General features: G+C 44.8%; 1 protein-coding gene across 2 annotated transcripts in view; it reads right to left on the bottom strand.

Moving 5' to 3' along the window:
* The window catches only part of ACSL1 (acyl-CoA synthetase long chain family member 1), a 72,260-nt gene that overhangs the window by 16,793 nt on the left and 32,986 nt on the right, over positions 1 to 22,481 (bottom strand). For both annotated transcript variants that reach the window (XM_055416408.2, XM_055416406.2), the window contains 7 exons: positions 10,059 to 10,173; positions 9,334 to 9,398; positions 5,814 to 5,915; positions 3,513 to 3,612; positions 3,141 to 3,319; positions 713 to 745; positions 510 to 561 (listed from right to left, as the gene is read on the bottom strand). In XM_055416408.2, coding sequence (XP_055272383.2) covers positions 510 to 561; positions 713 to 745; positions 3,141 to 3,319; positions 3,513 to 3,612; positions 5,814 to 5,915; positions 9,334 to 9,398; positions 10,059 to 10,173 — 646 coding nt within the window. The remainder of the gene's footprint in view (positions 1 to 509; positions 562 to 712; positions 746 to 3,140; positions 3,320 to 3,512; positions 3,613 to 5,813; positions 5,916 to 9,333; positions 9,399 to 10,058; positions 10,174 to 22,481) is intronic.

Here is a 22,481-nt window from a genome sequence, read left to right as displayed (position 1 = left end):
GCTAAAAGCTGAGTCACACCAAATTCCTGAGCAACCTGTAATCCTTTAAAGGAAGCTTATTATCTTAACAACTTGTTGACCAGAGACGCATTAATACATCTTTTGTTACCTGAACATTATTGACTGGAGACGTTTCAACATTCACTTACAAATCGCCTGCCACAGGTATTAGTTTCTGGAAAAACCCCCAGGTCAATAATGTGTTAAACCATCTTTACTAATATGGGCAAATCTTCGAGGGTGTGTGTAGCAACAAGAGACGAAAATCCAGGAATTTTATTTCTGGAAACCAGGGACACAGTTTGTCCAAGAAAGATGGGTGACGTAAATGTGTGAGGATACACTCAGATCCTGGGGATGTTCTATCGAGTTACTGGAAGACAGGCTTGAACACTTCTGTCTCTTCTGCATCCAGTCCATCTACAATTTGAATAAGTCATCCCACAAGAGGAAGCGGGAAATATACACTTCCAGGTACCACTTAGAAACAATTTCTTTTCAAAACTGACCTGTAGTTCCACTGGTGAAGCAAATTACTGCAAGATCTTCAGGTGCTGGAGGCTATGGCACATAAAAAGAAAGCAGCCAGTACAAATCAGAATAGAAGAGAATACTCCAAGTTGCAATAGACCAATATGTCTACTAGCCTCTGAACTAATTAGACACAGAAGCTGGACAGAGGCTGGGGCCAGGTCGGACACGGTGCACTCACCTTGGGCTTCCTCCTGTTGGCTCTTCCCAGGTCCTTAAAAAGAAGAGGAAAAAAATAATTGAAATAGAAACATTTAAGTCACATCAGGTCAGTTCAAGCTGACTTTTCTGTGGGATTGATTCACTCATAGCCGGCACAAAGACAGCACAGATTTCAAACTACACAAACGACAGCAATTTAACCTGAACCCAGATACTTACCTATTGTTCTAAGAATCTGTTTTCTGGTTGTTTTCTCTCGTATAAAGCCATATCGATGACCTTAGGACTGGCCTTGGAAACAGGACTAATTCCAAGGACAGGAATCAAAGTTTCATACGTGCAATTCCAGTCTCCAAAGCCATTCCTATCATGGCCTTTAACAAAGCTCAGCTCTTCACAGTAACTAGAGAACTGCAGCTGCTCTGCGCCCTCCCAGAACCAGAACTCAGCACTGATCCGTGATCACCGGTGTTCTACAAAACTGACATCTTCAGTCTGGAGAGAGAAACCAGTCTCCACCAGATTTAAATGCTGACCATTCTGGAAAGGCTCAAATATCTGCAGTTCCCCACATGGAGGGGAGAAAGGACTTAGGCATCTCTGATTACAGATCAGGCCACGACAGAAGCTCCAGGACCACCATCGAATGGCCATGAGGGTTAAGAACGACGGATTCAACTCTGAGGTGCAGCATCTCAGGCAGAGTTCTGTTACTACCCAGGGCTCAGTCTGATGTTACTGCATGAAGGTATCTCCACGACCACCTTAATAGCTAGTATTTTTTGAATGAACGATTTATATTATTTTCCTATTGAACAGCTTGAGTGAGCATACGAAACGAGTGTGCCTAGAAGTAAGTGGAAATTAGATGGGTGGGCTCTGGGTTCACCTGAGTAGGAAATGGCAGTCCATTCCAGTATTCTTGCCCAAAGAATCCCCACGCACAGAGAATCCTGGCAGGCGACAGTCCATGGGGTTGCAAAGAGTCAAACATGACTGAGCAACTAATACTTTTACTTCCACTCAGGGCTCAGTGAGTTGCTGCCCAGTATACAGTTTTAAACCCTAATCACTCTTTTAAATTATGTGTATGATTGACCACTAATTAAAAATAGGGACACTGATATCCAACTAGAAGTCAACTAAGAGCTAAAGTAATGATAATTCCAATTTCTTCCCAAAATAATCTTTTATCAGATTCAAATTTCTATGCATCTTTTTAAAATTCCTACATAACTTAAGATCTCTAATTCTTTATCATATATAACAATCAAAAAAAGACAAAAAAAAATGCCTGTGCATGTGTCTGGGGAGGGGTAGGGGGATGAGGAAAAATGGGAGAAAAAGAAATTACATTATCTTGAAATGGATTACAAGTGAAAAAAAAAAAAAAACAGGGAAACGCTAGCTGAAAAAACTAGCTAAAAACCCCATTTAACAATTCAGCACACCTATTAGATCTCACAGATTCCTGTCCTAAGCTATTGTTTGTGTGTATCTGTATGTATGGCAGACGCTAATAGAACAAATGACAGATTCCCTGTGACTACTAAGTTCCCCAGAAAAGGTTTTATAGATCCTTACTTGGAGCTCAAATTCTTGGTAGAAGGAGAACTATAAATAAAATTCAAAACCCTATTTATAACAGTTCCAGGAAAATATTTATAACATTTTCAGAAAGAGAATGACTTATCTATTGAACCTATTACTTCCCGCGATGTGCACGTAACAGAAGCTTCCTCTTGCTTGCTGTTGTGGATGGAACTTTAACCCAAGAGCAACCAGGGAAACCAGCTTCATCAGCTTCTTGTATCGGGTTGGCCAAAATGTTCACTCAAGCTTTTCTGTAAGATCTTACGAAAAACCGAAATGAAGTTTTTGGCCCACCCAATACAATCTAATGTTGAACAACCAGTTTAAACATGGACCCACTCATTTTCCTAGACTGGTTACCTTTACAAGTGTGGTTAATCTGAATCTTAAAATGAAAATAAATCAAATCAAGCACCTATGCTAGAAATTCACCAGAGGCCTAAAAAAGCAACCTTGGAAAAAGAATAATGAGGTAGGTTTCTATGTCTGATGCTGTTTTAGAGACAAATCAGTAAGTAAAAGGCATTAATAAAGAGGACATACAGACCTAAATCTCCGCTTGAATCTGAAATTCTCATTTCCAGCATTTATTAGCAGGGCTTGTCAGTGCTCTAGAATGACTCTGTGAGCACTGCAGCTTGCTAGATGACTGCACTTAGGCAGAATGTGATGGATTAACAGTGGGAATGTATGCAGAATTCTTCTTTCCAGTAATGAGACATATTTCTGTTCTCTGTCTTTTACAGGACCAGCGAGAGTTGGGACTTCGTGGTCACACTGGAGAGACACCACATTTGAGCCAAAATGACCTCGGAGGAACTGCTCAGGGAAGCGGGCAGGGCAGGGTGACTCACCTCCATGGCCTTCATGCTGATGATCTCCACCCCACACTTCTTGCCTCGTTCCAGCAGATCACTGCCGTAGGAGTCCATGAGAACAATAGTTTTAAGGCCTGGTATTAATTTATTTTCTACACCTTCTAGTAGGAGGTTGGCCTTCTCTGGCTTGTCCACAAAAACCAGAGAGAGTTCGGCTGGAAGTAAAGAGACACAGTGAGGAAGCAGCTCTGGGGTATTAAAGGCTTGACTGTGACATCTGACATCAGGTTTAAGAACTACCTTCTTTGAATAGGAGGGTAAGTGTACATTTAAATGAAAACTCCCTATCCCATCACGTAATCATTAAATGTAGCTGCTGTATCTACCCAATAAAGACCACAGACATACCTTTGTTGATGATGTAGGTGATGGCTTCAGTTCCGAGGGTGTCGTAGAGGGGAACGATCACCATCGAGTAAGCAAAGCATCCCTGTTCAATGATCACCCACTAAAGAAAAAGTAGAGGTTGGGGCGGGAATAGGAGAGGTCACCATGGAACCCCTCCAGGAAAAACGAGACTCTAGAGACTCAACGTGGAAACACTGGATGTACCAAAACTAACATCTGTGTATCTCCTACCATGCGTCAGGCACTGGAGGGATTCCTAATGAGCAAAACACTTCCCCAGTTCTTACTGAAAAAAAAAGAAAGTGCAATCTGCCTGAAGATTTGGGGCAAATATGTGAAAGGAGAATAAACAACCCAATAAAGTGATGAGCTCAGAGGTGAGAGAGCCCACAGTGGGCCTCCATGGTGGGGGAGGGAACCGAGCCTGCCCTTGGCTAGAACAGCACAATTTCGACAGATGGAGAGAAAGGCAAGGGGACTCCAGGAGAGGGACCACGAGCCGCGAGGTCCAAGCAGGGAGGAGGGATGTCAGTGAGCCCTGAGGCTGGCAGGGATGGCCCAGCTGGGCTGTGGGGACCGGCTAAGCTAGACAGAGGGCTGGAGCCAGCCTGAGATCACAGAGGAGCCTGGCTCTATGAACCAGGCAAGACACTGCCTCTGGGGCTCCTCCGTCAAACAGCGTCTGAGGAAGAGCAATCTGAACAGTGTGCAGTAAGGCCTGGGACTACGGGAAGAGGGACATGCCATCTGGAGAGATAACTGTCCATGGAAGTCTCCCCAGTAAAGTGAGGAAGGAAAGAAGTGACATGGGTCGCTGGTCATCTTCCTCTAAACCCATCAGTCACGCAGCAACTGACCCACCTACAAGGCAGATGCAGCAAAGTCATTCTCTCTCTTACAACCCTCAGTGGTGCCCATCACCTGCAGAACACACAGCATGGATAAGGGCACAGGGCCATGGGAAGCACAACCTACTCATGTTCACTTGGCCTGGAGCTGTTTTCTCTCTCTTCCTGCCACTCCACCCTCCACCACAATGAAATGATTCATCTCCCAACAGACACACTGCTCCAAGCAAACATCCCTTGTTCTTGACATTCCCTTGGCCTCCCCACCCTTACAGCCATCAAGACTCTACTTGGATGCCACCTCCAAGAAGTCCTCCTTGACTGAGCTCCCATAACCCTTCTACTTTATGTCCACACAACACATTAAGAGAAAATGTGGGTTTATGGGGCTGTCTTCAAGGTACCTCATGAAGAAGATTCACTGTGGTATTTTGGTGGCTAGCAGTGCCAGGCAATATAGGAGGTTCTCAATAAACATTTGGTGAATTAACTGATAAATATAGGAAGAAGCCCACTCTGTCCATGAGGTAAGGAATATATGTCCTATTCATAGATTCATGACTAATGATATTCCACTGAAACAAAAATTTTGGATGTGTTCATTCAAATGGGCTTCCCTTTAAATGAAAGAAATGAAATTCCATGAGCCTAATTGTGGCCCAGCTGTGGAAAATGCTATTCCTCCTTTAACTATACACAAGACGCTGAGAAACCATTGTAAACTATAAAATAGTAGCATGTTAAACCAACATGTCTTTGGATCTAAGCAGGTCTAAGAGTCAATGTAGCTTCTTCAAGTCCAGTGCTTCAATTTTTCTGTGCCAGCTATGTCGCTAATTTGTTTATTCATAGTGCAGGTAATAACTCCAGGGGGGCTTCTCATTTGAATGTACTTTAATACAGTAGTTTACAGAAGACCATGCACAGGCCTGGATGGCCAAACGACAGTCTGCCTGTCTAAATTACAGCCAGCTACTGCTGAAGCTCCTTCCCCATGCCCCGCTGAGATTTTAAACTTTGCAACCTGAGCAGGAGGAAAGCCTAGACCTTTCAGAAAGAAAAGCTGTGAGCTTGCTACTGACAAAAACGTACCCAAGTTTCTCTGTCATTGATTAATACTATTATTCTAACCACAGAGGCAGTCCTTAAAGTGGGAAGACATTTTTGTTAGTTATTTGTTTTTATTTGTTTGCCTTTGTATAGCAAAGACTTTCTTTGCCAGTTTCTGTTTGGGGATCTGGTTTAAAAAAATTTTTTTTTCCTCTACCTAAAGGCTAAGAAGGACCTGGTTTGGGTTTTCATACATGTAACTCTCTAAGGCACAACACAGAGATATGTTAGTGGCAATCAGACCACAGAATCTGGTCTGAAGCAGAGGCAGGTGTGAACCCTAACTGACTCTTGTATCGAGAATTCTCTGAGCTGTGGTTGCTCAGTGCCTAACGGTTAATACCTCAGGTCTGTTCTGAGCGAAGATGCCGATGAACTGGTCTGGGGCAGCCTTGAAGCCCTTGTGGAGCAGTGCTGAGCCCACACACTCTGACATGTCTGCAACCTACAATGGAGGAGAAAAAAAATCAGGAACAGCATCAGGTCCAACTCAAGGAACACAGCTTCCCATGACGGCTGAGCCTAATATCTTTGCCAAGAAGCAGTTCTGCTCAGAGAGATAGAACAGGGGTAGACAGGTATCCCTTTAGTTACAACTTTTTGTAACGTTCAAGGTTTGACTTTCCAGAACTCACAGTGAGGGGGACTGATCATAGAGTTCCCTCTGCAAAGCAAATGAATCTCACCCCAACAGCTGCCAGGGCACACACGATCCATGTCAGAGTTTCTATTTTACACTTTAGTTTTATAAAAGCAATCCAGGGACACAGAATTTTGTGTCTGTGTTTATAAAGAGCAATGAAGAAGCTGAAGCTTGTCCTTTGTTATAAACACAGAAACGACAAGTTTGGGGGAGACCTTTGAAAAATAAGAACGAGCTCTAATCATTAGGCTCCACAACTCTATTATTGAGAATTAGTTCTTAGGAAATAATCCAGTCTTAATGGGAAGTTTGAAAAGACTTTAGGTACAAATACATATATTTCAAAATTATGTAAAGCATAAGTTTAGAGGGAAAAAAAAACAATGGCTGGATGATCAAGTAAATGATGGTAAATCTAACAAAATGCTCTACAGCTAGTAAACACTACAGTTACAAAAACCATATCAAACTTAAGAGTGCTTGTTACAATTTTAAGATAAGTGAATATAAAATATACACTATTAATTACAACTAAGTAAAAACAGGCAAGACTATCTACCTACCCCAATTTCCCATCCTCTCCTCATTCCTAACCCAAATGTACTAAAAAAAAATTTTTTTTTAATGTTAATTTGGAATTCTTTATTCTCAGTTGGTAAATTATCACGAGCACTTTAAATCCACACCCACGCCTGCAGAGAACAGAACCACACCTGATGCTGCTCCAGAAGCCTGTTGGTTCGGGCACATGGTGCCATCCCTGCTCTGCCAATAGCAGTAAGAGTGACAGCAAGAATGACATTAACATGCTTATTCTCCCATACCCCAGGGGCTGCTTCACAACTCCTGCTTGTTTGTAAGGGCTGGGAACCTGTGAGTGCTTAGACAGTCTGCAGAGCTTACTGGATTCTATGCACACACTTGGGTCTCTAGAAAGACGGTCCAGACCTTTCTTTGAAAAGCTTTACAGGGATTCCTAACCCCCAAAGCTCAGAATCATTGAGCTAGGGGGGAAAATGATTTAAATCACACATCCAAAATTAGCTTCAGTCTACATTTTTATCTTCACTGGTCTCTGTCTGAAATGTACAAAACACCTTCTGAAACCCCAGGGATTTTCAACCTGCCTCAAACATCCCGCTGGCAGTGGACCTGTTTTCCCTCTGGCAGTCAACATATAACAGAAGCTACACAGGAACATATTACTATAACTAAGGGTAGTGCAAAGCCTAGGGGTTTGGTTTTCTCTTTTTTGGTAGTCCAATCACCTGCCTTAAGCTTTGACGGCTGATGCATCCACTTCCAAGGCTGATACATCGCCAGCCACAAAAAAGATAAGGAGCCAGGCCCTCTCCCGAACGAGCCTCCTTTGTTTTAGAGATCTTGGTTGATGCGGATAACTGCCCATTTGGGCCACTTGTTTTTTCTTTTTCCTGTGCTTTAAGTTATTGCTCTTGTGCTTTAAATTCATCAATAAGAGCGAGCCCAGATCCCACGGGAGAATATAGACCCCAATAAAGCAAAACCCCAGGCGCTCTGTATTCTCTCTCCCCCTACCAGAGACCTCACTCGTGAGGCCCAGGTGTGCTGTGTAATTTCCAAGTCTTGCAGTAAGAAAGCTTTATTTTTTTCCAAGTTTCTAACAGTTACTGCTGAAGGGCATCTTGCAATCATCTTATGAACGACAAGGGCTGGCCCAGCCACAACACTGACTACTGACAGGCTGAGACCCGCACAAAACAGCAGCATGACGAGAAAATGCTGTAAAGCAGAAGCACCAGCAGGTCCTGTGAGGTCTGAAGACCACTGTGCAGTATTAAATCTCCAACAAACAAGAACTGCTTTTACACCACTTGTGAAAATGAAGGGTCTGAAAACTACTATTTCGATGGAAAACTACTATTTGACTCTGTTAAGGGAAAATAAAAACAGCAGTCCCTCTGTTCACCGGACCTATAGCTTGTGATTCCTACAAGCAAGGAATGCAAAGCTGTCTGTCTTGTCTGTCTCTTTATCTCTGCCTCTATCTCTCTTGCCTTCTGCATTTCACTGATCCTCAGATGTGGGAGGACCAGGAAGCATTTTCCCACAGGCTGGTTTGGAGGATCCTAACGACAACCCACTTCACACACTCCCACCCCTTCCCAGAACACATCAACTACCCGGAGCCCCAGCCACAGAAGGGGGATTGGCCCTCTGCATCCTGCCCCTTCTCCAGGGAGCCCTCTAGACAGCTGTGCTGGAAGCACAAGGAAGCAAAGCGGATGCTCCCATTGGCTCCTGCGTGTCTCGGGGGTGCTGCCTTGAACTGGGGAGAGTCAGGAGCAACTAGAGTTGTTGTAATCATGATACAAACAAAAAAAGGAGCAAGCCTTCCTGCTCTGCTACCAGCCATCTGTACATAGCAAACTACTATGTACAGTTAAAAGCCATGGATCTGCTGGGACCAGAGTGACAGGGGTGAAATGGCCCAATCCCAGCCGTCTCCATGTTTGTTTGGTTACACAGGTGTCATCTCTGAACATCTCTGCTGCTCTCCATTCTGCCCTCAAGTTAAAGGTCACCCCAGGATCAGTATGATGCTTTGGAGACTCCTTACCACAGATGGCGTGGGCTTCCCTCCTGGCCCTGGTTCAGCTGTGACCAGGGGTTAGTCCCAGCCCTGCCTGGGGCCCATTTTCTCTCATCTATAAAATGAGAGGGCTCCTCCACACTGGGGCATCTAAATTTGTCCAGCGCCCCTCAAGACAGAAAGGAGTAATCATATCCTCCTGTGGGGCCTGGGAGAAGAGTCATCTGCTTCAAGCACATTTCTAGCATTTTATTTATTTGTTTGGCTACACTGCATGGCTTCTGGGATCTTAGCTTCTTGACCGGGGATTGAACCTGAGCCCTTGGCAGTGAGAACTCGGAGCCCTAACCTCTGGACTGCCACAGAATCCTCTAGCATTTTATTTTAAAATTTATACTGTACTCTACAACACGCCCACAGCAGTTCTAAAATAAACTACTTTGAACCACCCATTCAATTACTGATCTAGTGTTCCCCAAATCTGTGTGTTTAATGTCTCGGGATGCTGCACATCTGTTCTAAAGCCCCGAGCCAGGTCGGCATCCACACTCTGTAGAAACCTTCCAACCCAACCTTCAGAGGCTCCAGGAACTGCCGTGTTCCCGCCCTATGGCTCATGTGAGGCAGACACAGAGCCGGAAAACTCACCTGTTTGTATGAAAGCCATTCATAGGGTTGGTCTGGTTTCCGAGAGCCTAAACAAGGGCCATTATCTAAAAGAAGAAAACAAGTGAAAGAATAAACGAACCGTGCCTAGGTATTCCTAGGTTCTCATTTGTATTCTTCATCCCACAAAGTGGCCCTCAGGTGTGAAACAATGAATTCAGATCAGACGCATTTTCCCCCTGGGTTTGGGTCTGAGTTTTGCTTCTTTATTTCTATTTTGGTTCTCACATGGGACAGGAGGGAGATGGGCTGGAAGGGTGGGCAGCTGCCAGGTACCCGGGGTCTCTGGTGCCACCATCAGAGATGAAGGGCAGTCTCATGAGCCGATATCCCCCAAGTGTCTCTGATGGAACCCCGCTTCCTTGGGTGTCAATGTTTATTTCTCAGGCTTGAGAAATGTTGGATCAGGTCCGGTTAAATAGGTTTCTTTATGCAGAAAACGTCAGAGCCTATACGGAGCTAACGGATGTGTGACTCTCCATGAAACACGCCGCATGAGACTGCAAAGGGCCTTGATCATGGGCCACACCTGATGGGACCTGTGTGCTGGGGGACTCGCTCTGCAGAAGTTACAGGAGGAGACAGGGAGCTGGGAGTCAGATTGCGTGGGAGAGAAGTGTGAGCAAATATGGCTTGTTGAAGAAAGACCCCTCTGTCGAAAGTAAAAACCTGAAGCACTAGTTGCACAGATTCAGGCCGATGCTTACTGGACACCTGTATGCCCCTCTGGAAACCTTCGTATAACGTTCTGACGTCATCGTAGAAATATGCCAGAGGCTCGTCACTGTCCAGGAGCGTGGATCTCCGGGCACCATCACTGCCCTGGGAAAAAGGACAGACAGACAGAAGGTCAGAAGAAAGCATTAAAAAGAAAATGTCTCTCATTCGCGCCCTCAGTCCCCTCCATAGCCTGGGAGGGGTGAGCATTTGCTGCATGGACTGCAAGGCCGGATGCACTGGCGTCTGACATAAATCCTCCACCGGAGACAAGTGCCAGCTTCAGAGAAGCAAGGCTGGGCCCATGTCCGTCCAGGAAGAAAAGAAGAAAGAAAGAAGAAAGATAGTGCTAAGTCGTGTCCGACTCTTGTGATCCCATGAACTGTAGCCCGCCAGGCTCCTCTGTCCATGGGATTCTCCAGGCAAGAATACTGGAGTGGGTTGCCATTCCCTTCTCCAGGGGATCTTCCCAACCCAGGTCTCCTGTATTGCAGGCAGATGCTTTACCGACTAAGCTACACAGGAAGCCTGTCCAGGACCCCTGGGAAAAGGAAGTGACAGAGGGAAAGGAAAAGGGGCTCAAAGGGGCTCACAGACTTATTAGCATTGGTCTAGTCAGACGAGGCTGCGGAGTCTGAGGGCTGGAAACCAAACCCCTGGACACAACAGTGATGATTCTCAAACCACAGCCACTGGCAGATAAAGGACTGACTCTATCTGGTCTTGGGGAAATGACACACCGTTCAGTTTTCCTTCTATCACCTTATCTATATTCTTTTGGAGATCATGTCTACTGTTTTTCCTCTTTGCCAACTACCCTATACTCCATTAGGAACTTCAGTTTCTCATGTAGCATCTACTACTTAACCGTCATCAGCTATAAAATGTATGGATGTGCATGGGCTCCTTATCCCTACATGAACGGAGGGACTCCACGGAGTACAGGCTGAGCAGAACAGCACTGAAGGAGCTGAAATGGAGAGAGCAGAGAAGCTTGGAATCTACAGGGCACTGGCTCACCCCAGAGCCGAAGTCCTCGGAGGATGGGCAGGGGAACACCTGGACCTCGTGGGGAAAGCAGCTAGCGAGCTCTTCACCAGATCGACTGAGCTGGAAACTCTGGGGGTGTGATCCAGCAGTCCACCTTTCGGCCAGCCCTTCAGGGATCAGGTGCACCACTTGGACACATTATGGTCCCCAATTAAGCCTTCTCTGGTGACTCAGTGGTAAAGAATCTGCCTGCTAATACAGGAGGCGTGGGAGACCCAGGTTCAATCCCTGGGTTGGGAAGATTCCTTGGAGAAGGAAATGGCAAACCACTCCAATATTCCTGCCTGGGAAATCCCATGGACAGAGGAGCCTTGGCATGCTATACAGTCCACGGGGGTGGCAAAGAGTTGGATACGACTGAGTGACTGAATAATAACAACATGGTCCCCAGTAGGGAAGTGGTGAAGATCAGGGTAATTCCTAGAAGGAAATCTACAAGGAGGGTGAGCAGCGTGCAGAATGCAATGGAGACAGAACAGCTGACCTGGGCCTAACGAGGGCAGGGCAAGTCTGACGCTGGGGGCACTAAGCGCTAATGACTGGGATTCGGCAGGTTACTGGAAGCAGGTGGACAAGAGGAGCGAGTCGGAGGCCTGCGAGAGCAGCAGTTCCATTCTATCCAAAATCAAGAGGGCACGTCCGGGCTCCTCTCCTTCCGGCGGGCCCGGGCGGACTCGGGTGATCTCTGGCGTCCGGCAGGCTCGAAACTGGGCGAAAAGGAGATCCTCCAATAGTAGCAGTCATTCTTGAGACGCGAGAGACGCCCGGCTCCCGGCGGCGCAGACGCGAGAGACGCCCGGCTCCCGGCGGCGCAGACGCGAGAGACGCCCGGCTCCCGGCGGCGCAGACGCGAGAGACGCCCGGCTCCCGGCGGCGCAGACGCGAGAGACGCCCGGCTCCCGGCGGCGCAGACGCGAGAGACGCCCGGCTCCCGGCGGCGCAGACGCGAGAGACGCCCGGCTCCCGGCGGCGCAGACGCGAGAGACGCCCGGCTCCCGGCGGCGCAGACGCGAGAGACGCCCGGCTCCCGGCGGCGCAGACGCGAGAGACGCCCGGCTCCCGGCGGCGCAGACGCGAGAGACGCCCGGCTCCTGGCGCAACCGACCACGTGCAGAATCGTGGCTGAGAGGAGCTGCCCCGCGCCCAGGGTTAGGGCGGTGGACGAGAGGAGCTGTACCACGTCCAGGAGGCGGTGGCTGCTTGGGCACCGGAGGGCCGGGAGGAGCTGATCCACATTCAAGGCAGGAGGGGCGGCCTTGGGGAGATACCCCTCGTCCAAGGTAAGGTGCAGCGGCTGTGCCTTGCTGGAGCAGCTGGGAAGAGATACTCCACGACCAAGTGGAATATAAGAATCCAGTGTTCTGGGGAGGAAGGAACAAGACGGCGAGACCACTTTCTTCCCCACAAATTCATCAGAAGAACATTTGAACGTGGAGTAAAGTCCACAAAACAACTTCTGAATACTGGCAGAGGACATCAGGCTCCCAGAAAAGTAGTCCATTGTCTTCTAAAGGAAAGAGAAGAAATCCAGCTCCACCCACCAGAACACTGACACATGCTTCCCTAACCAGGGAACCCGGACAAGTCACCTGTCCAACCCCACACACAGCGAAGAAACTACATAATAAAGAGAACTCCACAAACTGCAAGAAGAGGGAAAGGACACCCCAAGCAAAGCAATATAAGCAAGATGAAGAGGCAGAGAAATACCCAGCAAGTAAAGGAACAAGATAATTGCCCACCAACACAAACAAAAGAAGAAGATATAGGGAATCTACCTGATAAAGAATTTCGAATTTTGATGGTGAAAATGATTCAAAATCTTGAAAGTAAAATGGAGTTACAGATAAATAACCTGGAGAAAAGGATTGAGAAGATGGAAGAAAGATTTAATAAGGACTTAGAAGAAATAAAAAAGAGTCAATATACAATGAATAATGCAATAGATGAGATCAGAAACACTCTGGAGGGAACAAACAGTAGAATAACAGAGGCAGAAGACAGGATAAGCGAACTAGAAGACAGAATTGTAGAAATAAATGAAATAGAGAGGAAAAAAGAAAAACGAATTAAAAGAAATAAGGACAATATTAGAGACCTCTGGGACAATGTTAAACGCTCCAACATTCGAATCATAGGAGTCCCAGAAGAAGAAGACAAAAAGAAAGACCATGAGAGAATACTTGAGGAGATAATAGTTGAAAACTTCCCTAAAATGGGGAAAGAAATAATCACCCAAGTCCAAGAAATCCAGAGAGTCCCCAACAGGATAAACCCAAGGCGAAATACTCCAAGACACATATTAATCAAATTAACAAAGATCAAACACAAAGAACAAATATTAAAAGCAGCAAGGGAAAAGCAGCAAATAACACTCAAGGGGATTCCCATAAGGATAACAGCTGATCTTTCAACAGAAACTCTTCAGGCCAGAAGGGAGTGGCAAGATATACTTAAAGTGATGAAAGAAAATAACCTACAGCCCAGATTACTATACCCAGCAAGGATCTCATTCAAATATGAAGGAGAAATCAAAAGCTTTACAGACAAGCAAAAGCTGAGGGAATTCAGCATCACCAAACCAGCTCTCCAACAAATGCTAAAGGATCTTCTATAGACAGGAATTACAGAAAGAGTGTATAAACTTGAACCCAAAGCAATAAAGAAAATGGCTACGGGATCGTACTTTTCAATAATTACCTTAAACGTAAATGGGTTGAATGCCCCAACCAAAAGACAAAGGCTGGCTGAATGGATACAAAAACAAAACCCCCATATATGTTGTCTACAAGAGACCCACCTCAAAACGAGGGACGCATACAGACTGAAAGTGAAGGGCTGGAAAAAGATAGTCCATGCAAATAGAGACCAAAAGAAAGCAGGAGTAGCAATACTCATATCAGATAAAATAGACTTTAAAACAAAGGCTGTGAAAAGAGACAAAGAAGGAAACTACATAATGATCAAAGGATCAATCCAAGAAGAAGATATAATAATTATAAATATTTATGCACCTAACATAGGAGCACCGCAATATGTAAGACAATTACTAACAAGTATGAAAGGGGAAATTAACAATAACACAATAATAGTGGGAGATTTTAACACCCCACTTACATCTATGGATAGATCAACTAAACAGAAAATTAACAAGGAAACACAATCTTTAAATGATATAATAGAAGAGTTAGACCTAATAGATATCTATAGGACATTTCACCCCAAAACAATGAATTTCACCTTTTTCTCAAGCGCACACGGAACCTTTTCCAGGATAGATCACATCCTGGGACATAAATCTAGCCTTGGTAAATTCAAAAAAATTGAAATCATTCCAAGCATCTTTTCTGACCACAATGCAGTAAGATTAGATCTCAATTATGGGAGAATAACTGTTAAAAGTGCCAACATATGGAGACTGAACAACACGCTGCTGAATAATGAACAAATCATAGAAGAAATCAAAAGAGACATCAAAATATGCATAGAAATGAATGAAAATGAAAACACAACAACCCAAAACCTCTGGGACACTGTAAAAGCAGTGCTAAGGGGGAAGTTCATAACAATACAGGCACACCTCAAGAAACAAGAAAAAAGTCAACTAAATAACCTAACTCTACATCTAAAGCAACTAGAAAAGGAAGAAATGAAGAACCCCAGGGTCAGTAGAAGGAAAGAAATCATAAAAATTAGGGCAGAGATAAATGCAAAAGAAACAAAAGAGACCATAGCAAAAATCAACAAAGCCAAAAGCTGGTTCTTTGAGAAGGTGAATAAAATTGACAAACCACTAGCCAGACTCATCAAGAAACAAAGGGAGAAGAACCAAATCAATAAAATTAGAAATGAAAATGGAGAGATCACAACTGACAACACAGAAATACAAAGGATTATTAGAGAATACTATCAGCAATTATATGGCAATAAAATGAATAACCTGGAAGAAATGGACAAATTCCTAGAAAAGTACAACTTTCCAAAACTGAACCAGGAAGAAATAGAAAATCTGAACAAACCCATCACAAGCACGGAAATTGAAACTGTAATCAAAAATCTCCCAGCAAACAAAAGCCCAGGTCCAGACGGCTTCACAGCTGAATTCTACCAAAAATTTAGAGAAGAGCTAACACCTATTCTATTCAAACTCTTCCAGAAAATAGCTGAGGAAGGTAAACTTCCAAACTCATTCTATGAGGCCACCATCACCCTAATCCCAAAACCTGGTAAAGACCCCACAAAAAAAGAAAAATATAGGCCAATATCACTGATGAACATAGATGCAAAAATCCTTAACAAAATTCTAGCAATCAGAATCCAACAACACATTAAGAAGATCATACATCATGACCAAGTGGGCTTTATCCCAGGAATGCAAGGATTCTTCAATATCCGCAAATCAATCAACGTAATACACCACATTAACAAACTGAAAAATAAAAATCATATGATTATCTCAATAGATGCAGAGAAAGCCTTCGACAAAATTCAACATCCATTTTTGATAAAAACCCTCCAGAAAGTGGGAATTGAAGGGACATACCTCAACATAATAAAAGCTATATATGACAAACCCACAGCAAACATTATCCTCAATGGTGAAAAACTGAAAGCATTTCCCCTAAAGTCAGGAACAAGACAAGGGTGCCCACTCTCACCACTACTATTCAACATAGTTCTGGAAGTTTTGGCCACAGCAATCAGAGCAGAAAAAGACATAAAAGGAATACAAATTGGAAAAGAAGAAGTAAAGCTTTCACTGTTCGCTGATGACATGATCCTCTACACAGAAAACCCTAAAGACTCTACCAGAAAACTACTAGAGCTAATCAATGATTACAGTAAAGTTGCAGGATATAAAATCAACACACAGAAATCCCTTGCATTCCTATACACTAATAATGAGAAAATAGAAAGGGAAATTAAGGAAACTATTCCATTCACTGTTGCAATGAAAACAAATACTTAGGAATATATCTACCTAAGGAAACAAAAGACTTGTACATAGAAAACTATAAAACACTAGTGAAAGTAATCAAAGAGGACACGAATAGATGGAGAAATATACCGTGTTCGTGGATTGGAAGAATAAATATTGTAAAAATGAGTATACTACCCAAAGTAATTTATACATTCAATGCAATCCCTATCAAGCTACCAACAATATTTTTCACAGAACTAGAACAAATAATCTCACAATTTGTATGGAAATACAAAAAACCTCGAATAGCCAAAGCAATCTTGAGGAAGAAGAATGGAACTGGGGGAATTAACCTGCCGGACTTCAGGCTCTATTACAAAGCCACAGTCATCAAGACAGTATGGTACTGGCATAAAGACAGAAATATAGATCAATGGAACAAAATAGAAAGCCCAGAGATAAACCCACGCTCCTATGGACACCTTATCTTGGACAAAGGAGGCAAGAATATAAAATGGAGAAAAGACAGTCTCTTTTGGTGCTGGGAAAACTGGTCAGCCACTTGTAAAAGAATGAAACTAGAACACTTCCTTACACCATACACCAAAATAAACTCAAAATGGATTAAAGATCTAAATGTAAGACCAGAAACTATAAAACTCCTAGAGGAGAACGTAGGCAAAACACTCTCCGACGTAAATCACAGCAGGATCCTCCAAGACCCACCTCCCAGAATATTGGAAATAAAAGCAAAAATAAACAAATGGGACCTAATTAAAATCAAAAGCTTCTGCACAGCAAAGGAAACTCTAAGCAAGGTGAGAAGACAGCCTTCAGAATGGGAGAAAATAATAGCAAATGAAGCAACTGATAAAGGATTAATCTCCAAATTATACAAGCAGCTCCTGCAGCTTAATTCCAGAAAACTAAGTGACCCAATCAAAAAATGGGCCAAAGAACTAAACAGACATTTCTCCAAAGAAGACATAAAGATGGCTAATAAACACATGAAAAAATGCTCAACATCCCTCATCATCAGAGAAATGCAAATCAAAACCACAATGAGATACCATTTCACACCAGTCAGAATGGCTGCTATCCAAAAGTCTACATGCAATAAGTGCTGGAGAGGGTGTGGAGAGAAGGGAACCCTCTTACATTGTTGGTGGGAATGCAAACTAGTACAGCCACTATGGAGAACAGTGTGGAGATTCCTCAGAAAACTGGAAATAGAACTGCCATATGATCCAGCGATCGCACTCCTGGGCATACATACCGAGGAAACCAGAATTGAAAGAGACACATGTACTCCAATGTTCATTGCAGCACTGTTTATAATAGCCAGGACATGGAAGCAACCTAGATGTCCATCTGCAGACGAATGGATAAGAAAGCTTTGGTACATATACACAATGGAGTATTTCTCAGCCATCAAAAAGAATGCATTTGAATCAGTTTTAATGAGGTGGATGAAATTGGAGCCAATTATACAGAGTGAAGTAAGCCAGAAAGAAGAACATCAATACTGTATATTAACGCATATATATGGAATTTAGAAAAATGGTAACCTGAACCCTGTATAAGAGACTGCAAAAGAGACATAGGCATTTAGAACAGTCTTTGGGACTCTGTGGGAGAGGGTGAAGGTGGAATGATTGGGGAGAATGGAATTGTAGCATGTATATTATCATAAGTGACCAGTCCAGGTTCGACGCATACATTTTCCTCTGTTCATTTCTTTGCATTTGTGCTTTTTTAATAAAATTCTTTTTTAGAAATAAAAAAAATAAAACAAAATCAAACACCAGGGCTTAGGGGTAGGTTTGAGAGAATAGATTAAGTTTGCGTGCTTAGTCCTTCAGTAATGTCTGACTCCTTGCAACCCTTTGGATCTCAGCCCACCAGGCTTCTCTGTCCATGGGATTTTTCAGGCAAGAATACTGGAGTGGGTTGCCATTTCCTTCTCCTCCAGGGGATCTTTCCTACCCAGGGGTCGAAACTGTGTCTCCTGTGTCTCCTGCACTGCAGGCAGATTCTTTACCTGCTGAGCCATCAAGGAAGCCCCAAACAGATTAAGTTTCGCTTTGAATATATGCAGACTCTATCTCTTCAAGAAAGCAGGTCAACTCCCCAGTTCCTACTTGGAGAATCACTGCTCTTGAGTATCATTTTATAACAACTTTTGCTAAATAACTCTAGTTACACTACCATTCTGGTGATATATGAACTTCAGGACTTTGAAGGTAAAGTCTTCAGGACTGTTTGGTAAAACAGTCAAATCAAAGGTAAAGAAGTTAATCACATCCCAAATAAAGCCATCCTCTTCACAAAGTAACCCGAGGACAAGATATTTATTACCGTTCTAATTAGAAATTAGAATAAGTAGCAAAAGTATGGAGATGAAGCAGTAAATGAATTCTATGCCAAAAAGGTATAGGTGAAATGCTGGGTGACAGGTCACATTATCAATTAACTGTAAGGCATACTCTGTAATTTCAGGAAAAGGGGTGAATGATATGGGGAGTCGGGGAGACCAAGCAATAAAGTCTGTGTTTTGAAAACTGTTGCTCTATGATATCAGTTCAGTTCAGTTGCTCAATTATATCTGACTCTTTGTGACCCCATGGACTGCAGCACGCCAGGCTTCCCTGTCCATCACCAACTCCCAGAGTTTACTCAAACTCATGCCCACTGAGTCGGTGATGCCATCCAACCATCTCATCCCCTGTCGTCCCTTTGTCCTCCCACCCTCAATCTTTCCCAGCATCAGGGTCTTTTCAAATGAGTCAGTTCTTCGCATCAGGTGGCCAAAGTATTAGAGTTTCAGTTTCAGCATCAGTACTTCCAATGAACATTCAGGACTGATTTCCTTTAGGATTTCCTTTAGGATGGACTGGTGATGATGATGATCACACATGCTCATAAGAAATAATTTTTGATGTGCAGGTGCCACCATTCTTCTTGAATTAAAGTCCTGTCCATAAACACTGAGCACTGGCGACCTTGGTGACACCTGCAAAGGCGTGGGCTTGCACAGCTACAACAGCGGGGGCTCAAATGTCTGTGTGCTACAAAATCGAGCCATTTCAAGGGCAGGGCATTTAACTACTGGGTTATCTAAGTACATGCAGCTATTTCTAGGAACACCTACTTAAATGAAGAAATACTTTAAATCTGGCCCTTTTGGACATCTGACATATACTACAGGTCTGGTGTGGAGGTGTGGGTTTCAGCTGTGCTCAAGAAATAGGCAGAGGGATGCAGACAACCCTGTGTGTAATGTGCAGGAAATCACCAGTAAGTCTGAGTCACGGAGGACTACGGATCTTTTATTTCCTCTTTAATGTGGTTCTACAGTTTTCCCAGTTTGAAAAAAAAAAGGAGTGAGTCAGTGTGTAGTGACCACCCTACAGTCAAATCAGCGGTCACGAGGTTATTCGGCTATGCAAGCAAAGGTTCCTCTAGAGGTCAGTCTCCCCACGTGGCTGAGTTAGGAAATAAAAGTTCAAGTTCCCCTTGAGGGCAGTAAGGACAGGGCCACAGTGAACCATCTGTGAATCAATGGTTCCCAGGACTAGACCTCTCGCCAGTATTTGAGGGAAAGGAACGCCCTGATGGGGAGAGTCATTTTGCGTCACTTCCTCACTTAAGTGCAAAAGCAGATGATTACATCCTTGAGAATTTCTCCAGGACAGAAAGGCCTGAGCTTTATGAATTGTGGTCCCATTTATCTCGATCTAGAAAATAGACAACTACGGGCCCTAACGGTCAACCACCCACTGCTACTACTATGGTTTCCTCCCTCTAAGGAGGGGGGTGGGGGAGGGTAGACAGTGGGGGAGGGGGAGGGAAAGGAAGACAGCAGAAACAGGGCAGGAAAAGCTGATAACGGCGGAAGAGACAGCTGATGACGTGGCTGGGCTTAAATGTCTCATCCAACTCTAGGGAGAAAAGCAGCAGGTGGAACCACAGTCCTTGGGGGAAAAATGACTTTTTTCTCCACCCCCACCCCAGCATGTAGATTTCCCATGCATCTTACCTACCCAGGCCACCGTCACCTACCACCTTTTATGAACAGGCACAAAGAGGCTTTTCCAATCCAGGGACCCAGATGCCCTCTGACCATTGGTTCTCCCCTCCAATAACACGGGATCTCCGACAGAACAAACCAGGTCTTTATTTAAGACCAGCCAACGGGTGATGCTCCCAACCAGATCTTTCAGGATAATGAACAGGGAGTTTTAAAAGTATTCATAGCTAGACTCCTCCACTATGCTAACATACACGCAACCACATAACTACGAACCCTCAGGTTCACTACCGACGCTCCACCATTGAACCAGCCATCTTCCCGAGGTCCTCCATATCCAGTGAGTGAAGAAGGGACAGAAGCACCCATTACAATGGATGCTAGGTATCGACATGTGAGCACAGGAGAGAGGGAAGCAAGGGAGTATTCACTTTGCAGATGAGAAAACAGACAGATGGTGGGGAAGCCTCCCTGTCTCAATACCACGTCTAAAATGCAGTGGAGCGAGCTTCAAACCAGCCTGAGGGACGTGCCAACACAGTCCATCTCCATCTTGGAGGAATCAGGGCTGGAGCCCGGTGGCCGACTGGGGGTCTGGTTCTCCATTGCTCTCCTCTAACCCTCAGAAGGTGCTTCCTTGTCCACTCTCCCTCCCAAGCTCGCTCTCCAGTTTCCAACTTTCTGAGCTGCCCCTGTCCCCATGGGAGGCCCTGCTTATTTAGGGGTGAGGGAGGCTGGCTGGGTTACTTAGCAAACCAGTTCTGTGCCACCTCACCAGAGCAAAGCAGCCAATCCCTCAACGGAAAAATAGCTCCCTCCCACCTCTGTGGATGGGGAGAGAGTTGAGTCACAAATTCAAATCCCCTGCCTGTAGCATCTCCGAGTGCCAGGCACTTGGAACGTTCAAGGCACTAGCTCACAGTCTGAAGGAAACATGTCTGTTTCCTTACTTGATCGGCCCTTTAGACGCTGCTGTCAAGGCAGGGTTTTTGCTGAGAGCCTCACAAAGGCCTATCTCTGCCACTGTTTTTCACTCCAGGGGAGTGCACCCCACTTGTGGAGGAGGCTGTTTTTAAAGTTCAATAAACATTACAGCACACATTTCCGTCATGTATGTGTACACATGGTCCCTGCTTCATGAAGCCCGTGAGCATCGTCTGTACAAAATCAAATCGTGTCTTCAGGCTTCTTTTACCATTTGTATTCCCGGAGAGTAACTTGAGCCTTTCTTCCTGGCTGAAGGGAAGCCGGAAATTAAAAAAAATAAAAAATTTCTGGCGTAATCACCTTTCTTTCTTTGAATTCCTAAAGGCAGCCCCAGTCGGAGGCCTATTGTTGGCACAAAGATGAGACCCTCTGCCTTCAGTGCTGTGGGACCCCCACCCCTCACCTCATGGCTCATCCCACCCAGACACCGCAGCCCCCTGACCAACTTGGGTGCTTCTATGCCTCCTTCAAATCACCGGCCACTCTCCAGCGAGCAGACACGTCTAACCACACTAGAAACTAGTTAGGTTTCCACTAAATAGTTTAGTTAAGAAGTACTACTTAGCAAGGTTTTTCATAGTTGTTATTAAGAAGCCCACTGTTTTAGAAACGATGCTGAGATTAACTTCAGGTATAACAACACACCCAGAAAACCATTTCTCATCAAATCCACTCCCTCCCAGCCATCTCCTCATCCCACCCTCTGTGCCCCAACTGCTAGGACAGCTGGCAGAAAATATGCTCAGATGTTGTGATGGTTCCTGAAAATTTGCATGAAAATTCTCTGAAAACCACAGCAGCAAAGTCGCCAGGGATGAGGCTGAAGGATGTATCTCTGTACACTCTTCACCTGACCACACGCACAGCTATTCAGCAGAAGGCAAGAACCAGCTGCGGGGTAAAAGGACCAGAGCCTGCAGTCATAGAAGGCAAGTGAGTGAGCATCAATGCCCACACAGGTCACACAAGGACTCCTGACAGATGCGAAGCCAGAGCCTCAAACCAAGAGATTCTTCCAAAGTCTCACACACCCTGCTAGCCAGCTGTTCTCAGGCTTCCCGGGGCTGAGAATGACGCTCACACTCAGGTTCATATGCACTGTACAAATGACTGCAGGGTCGAGACTGCCCCTGTTCTCCCTCCCTTCCTCCCAGTTGAGGACCTGGCTCACACTCGTCAGGCTAATAATGCGCCTTGCAGATGGCCCTGCCAGTCCTCCATGAGCCCACGGGGCTGGTGTCTGTGGAGTGAGTGATCCCACCATCTGGCCACACCTGCCCTTCCTGGACAGTCTTCCCCGTTTCCCTGTAGCTTCCCCGAAGGCTAGTACCAACCCGGCCGCCTCCCATTCTCCCCAACTCAACAACTGCTCAAGCCCCCTCCACTCCGGTCCAGAAGGCATCGCCATTCTTGATGTGTATTTTT

Source organism: Moschus berezovskii, chromosome 26 (assembly GCF_049115385.1).
Source record: "Moschus berezovskii isolate FMDL1 chromosome 26, NW_MosBer_1.0, whole genome shotgun sequence".
In the NCBI taxonomy this organism is placed as follows: Eukaryota; Metazoa; Chordata; class Mammalia; order Artiodactyla; family Moschidae; genus Moschus; species Moschus berezovskii.
Note: the sequence above shows the minus strand (reverse complement) of the source record. Positions and strands in the feature narration are given on the sequence as shown.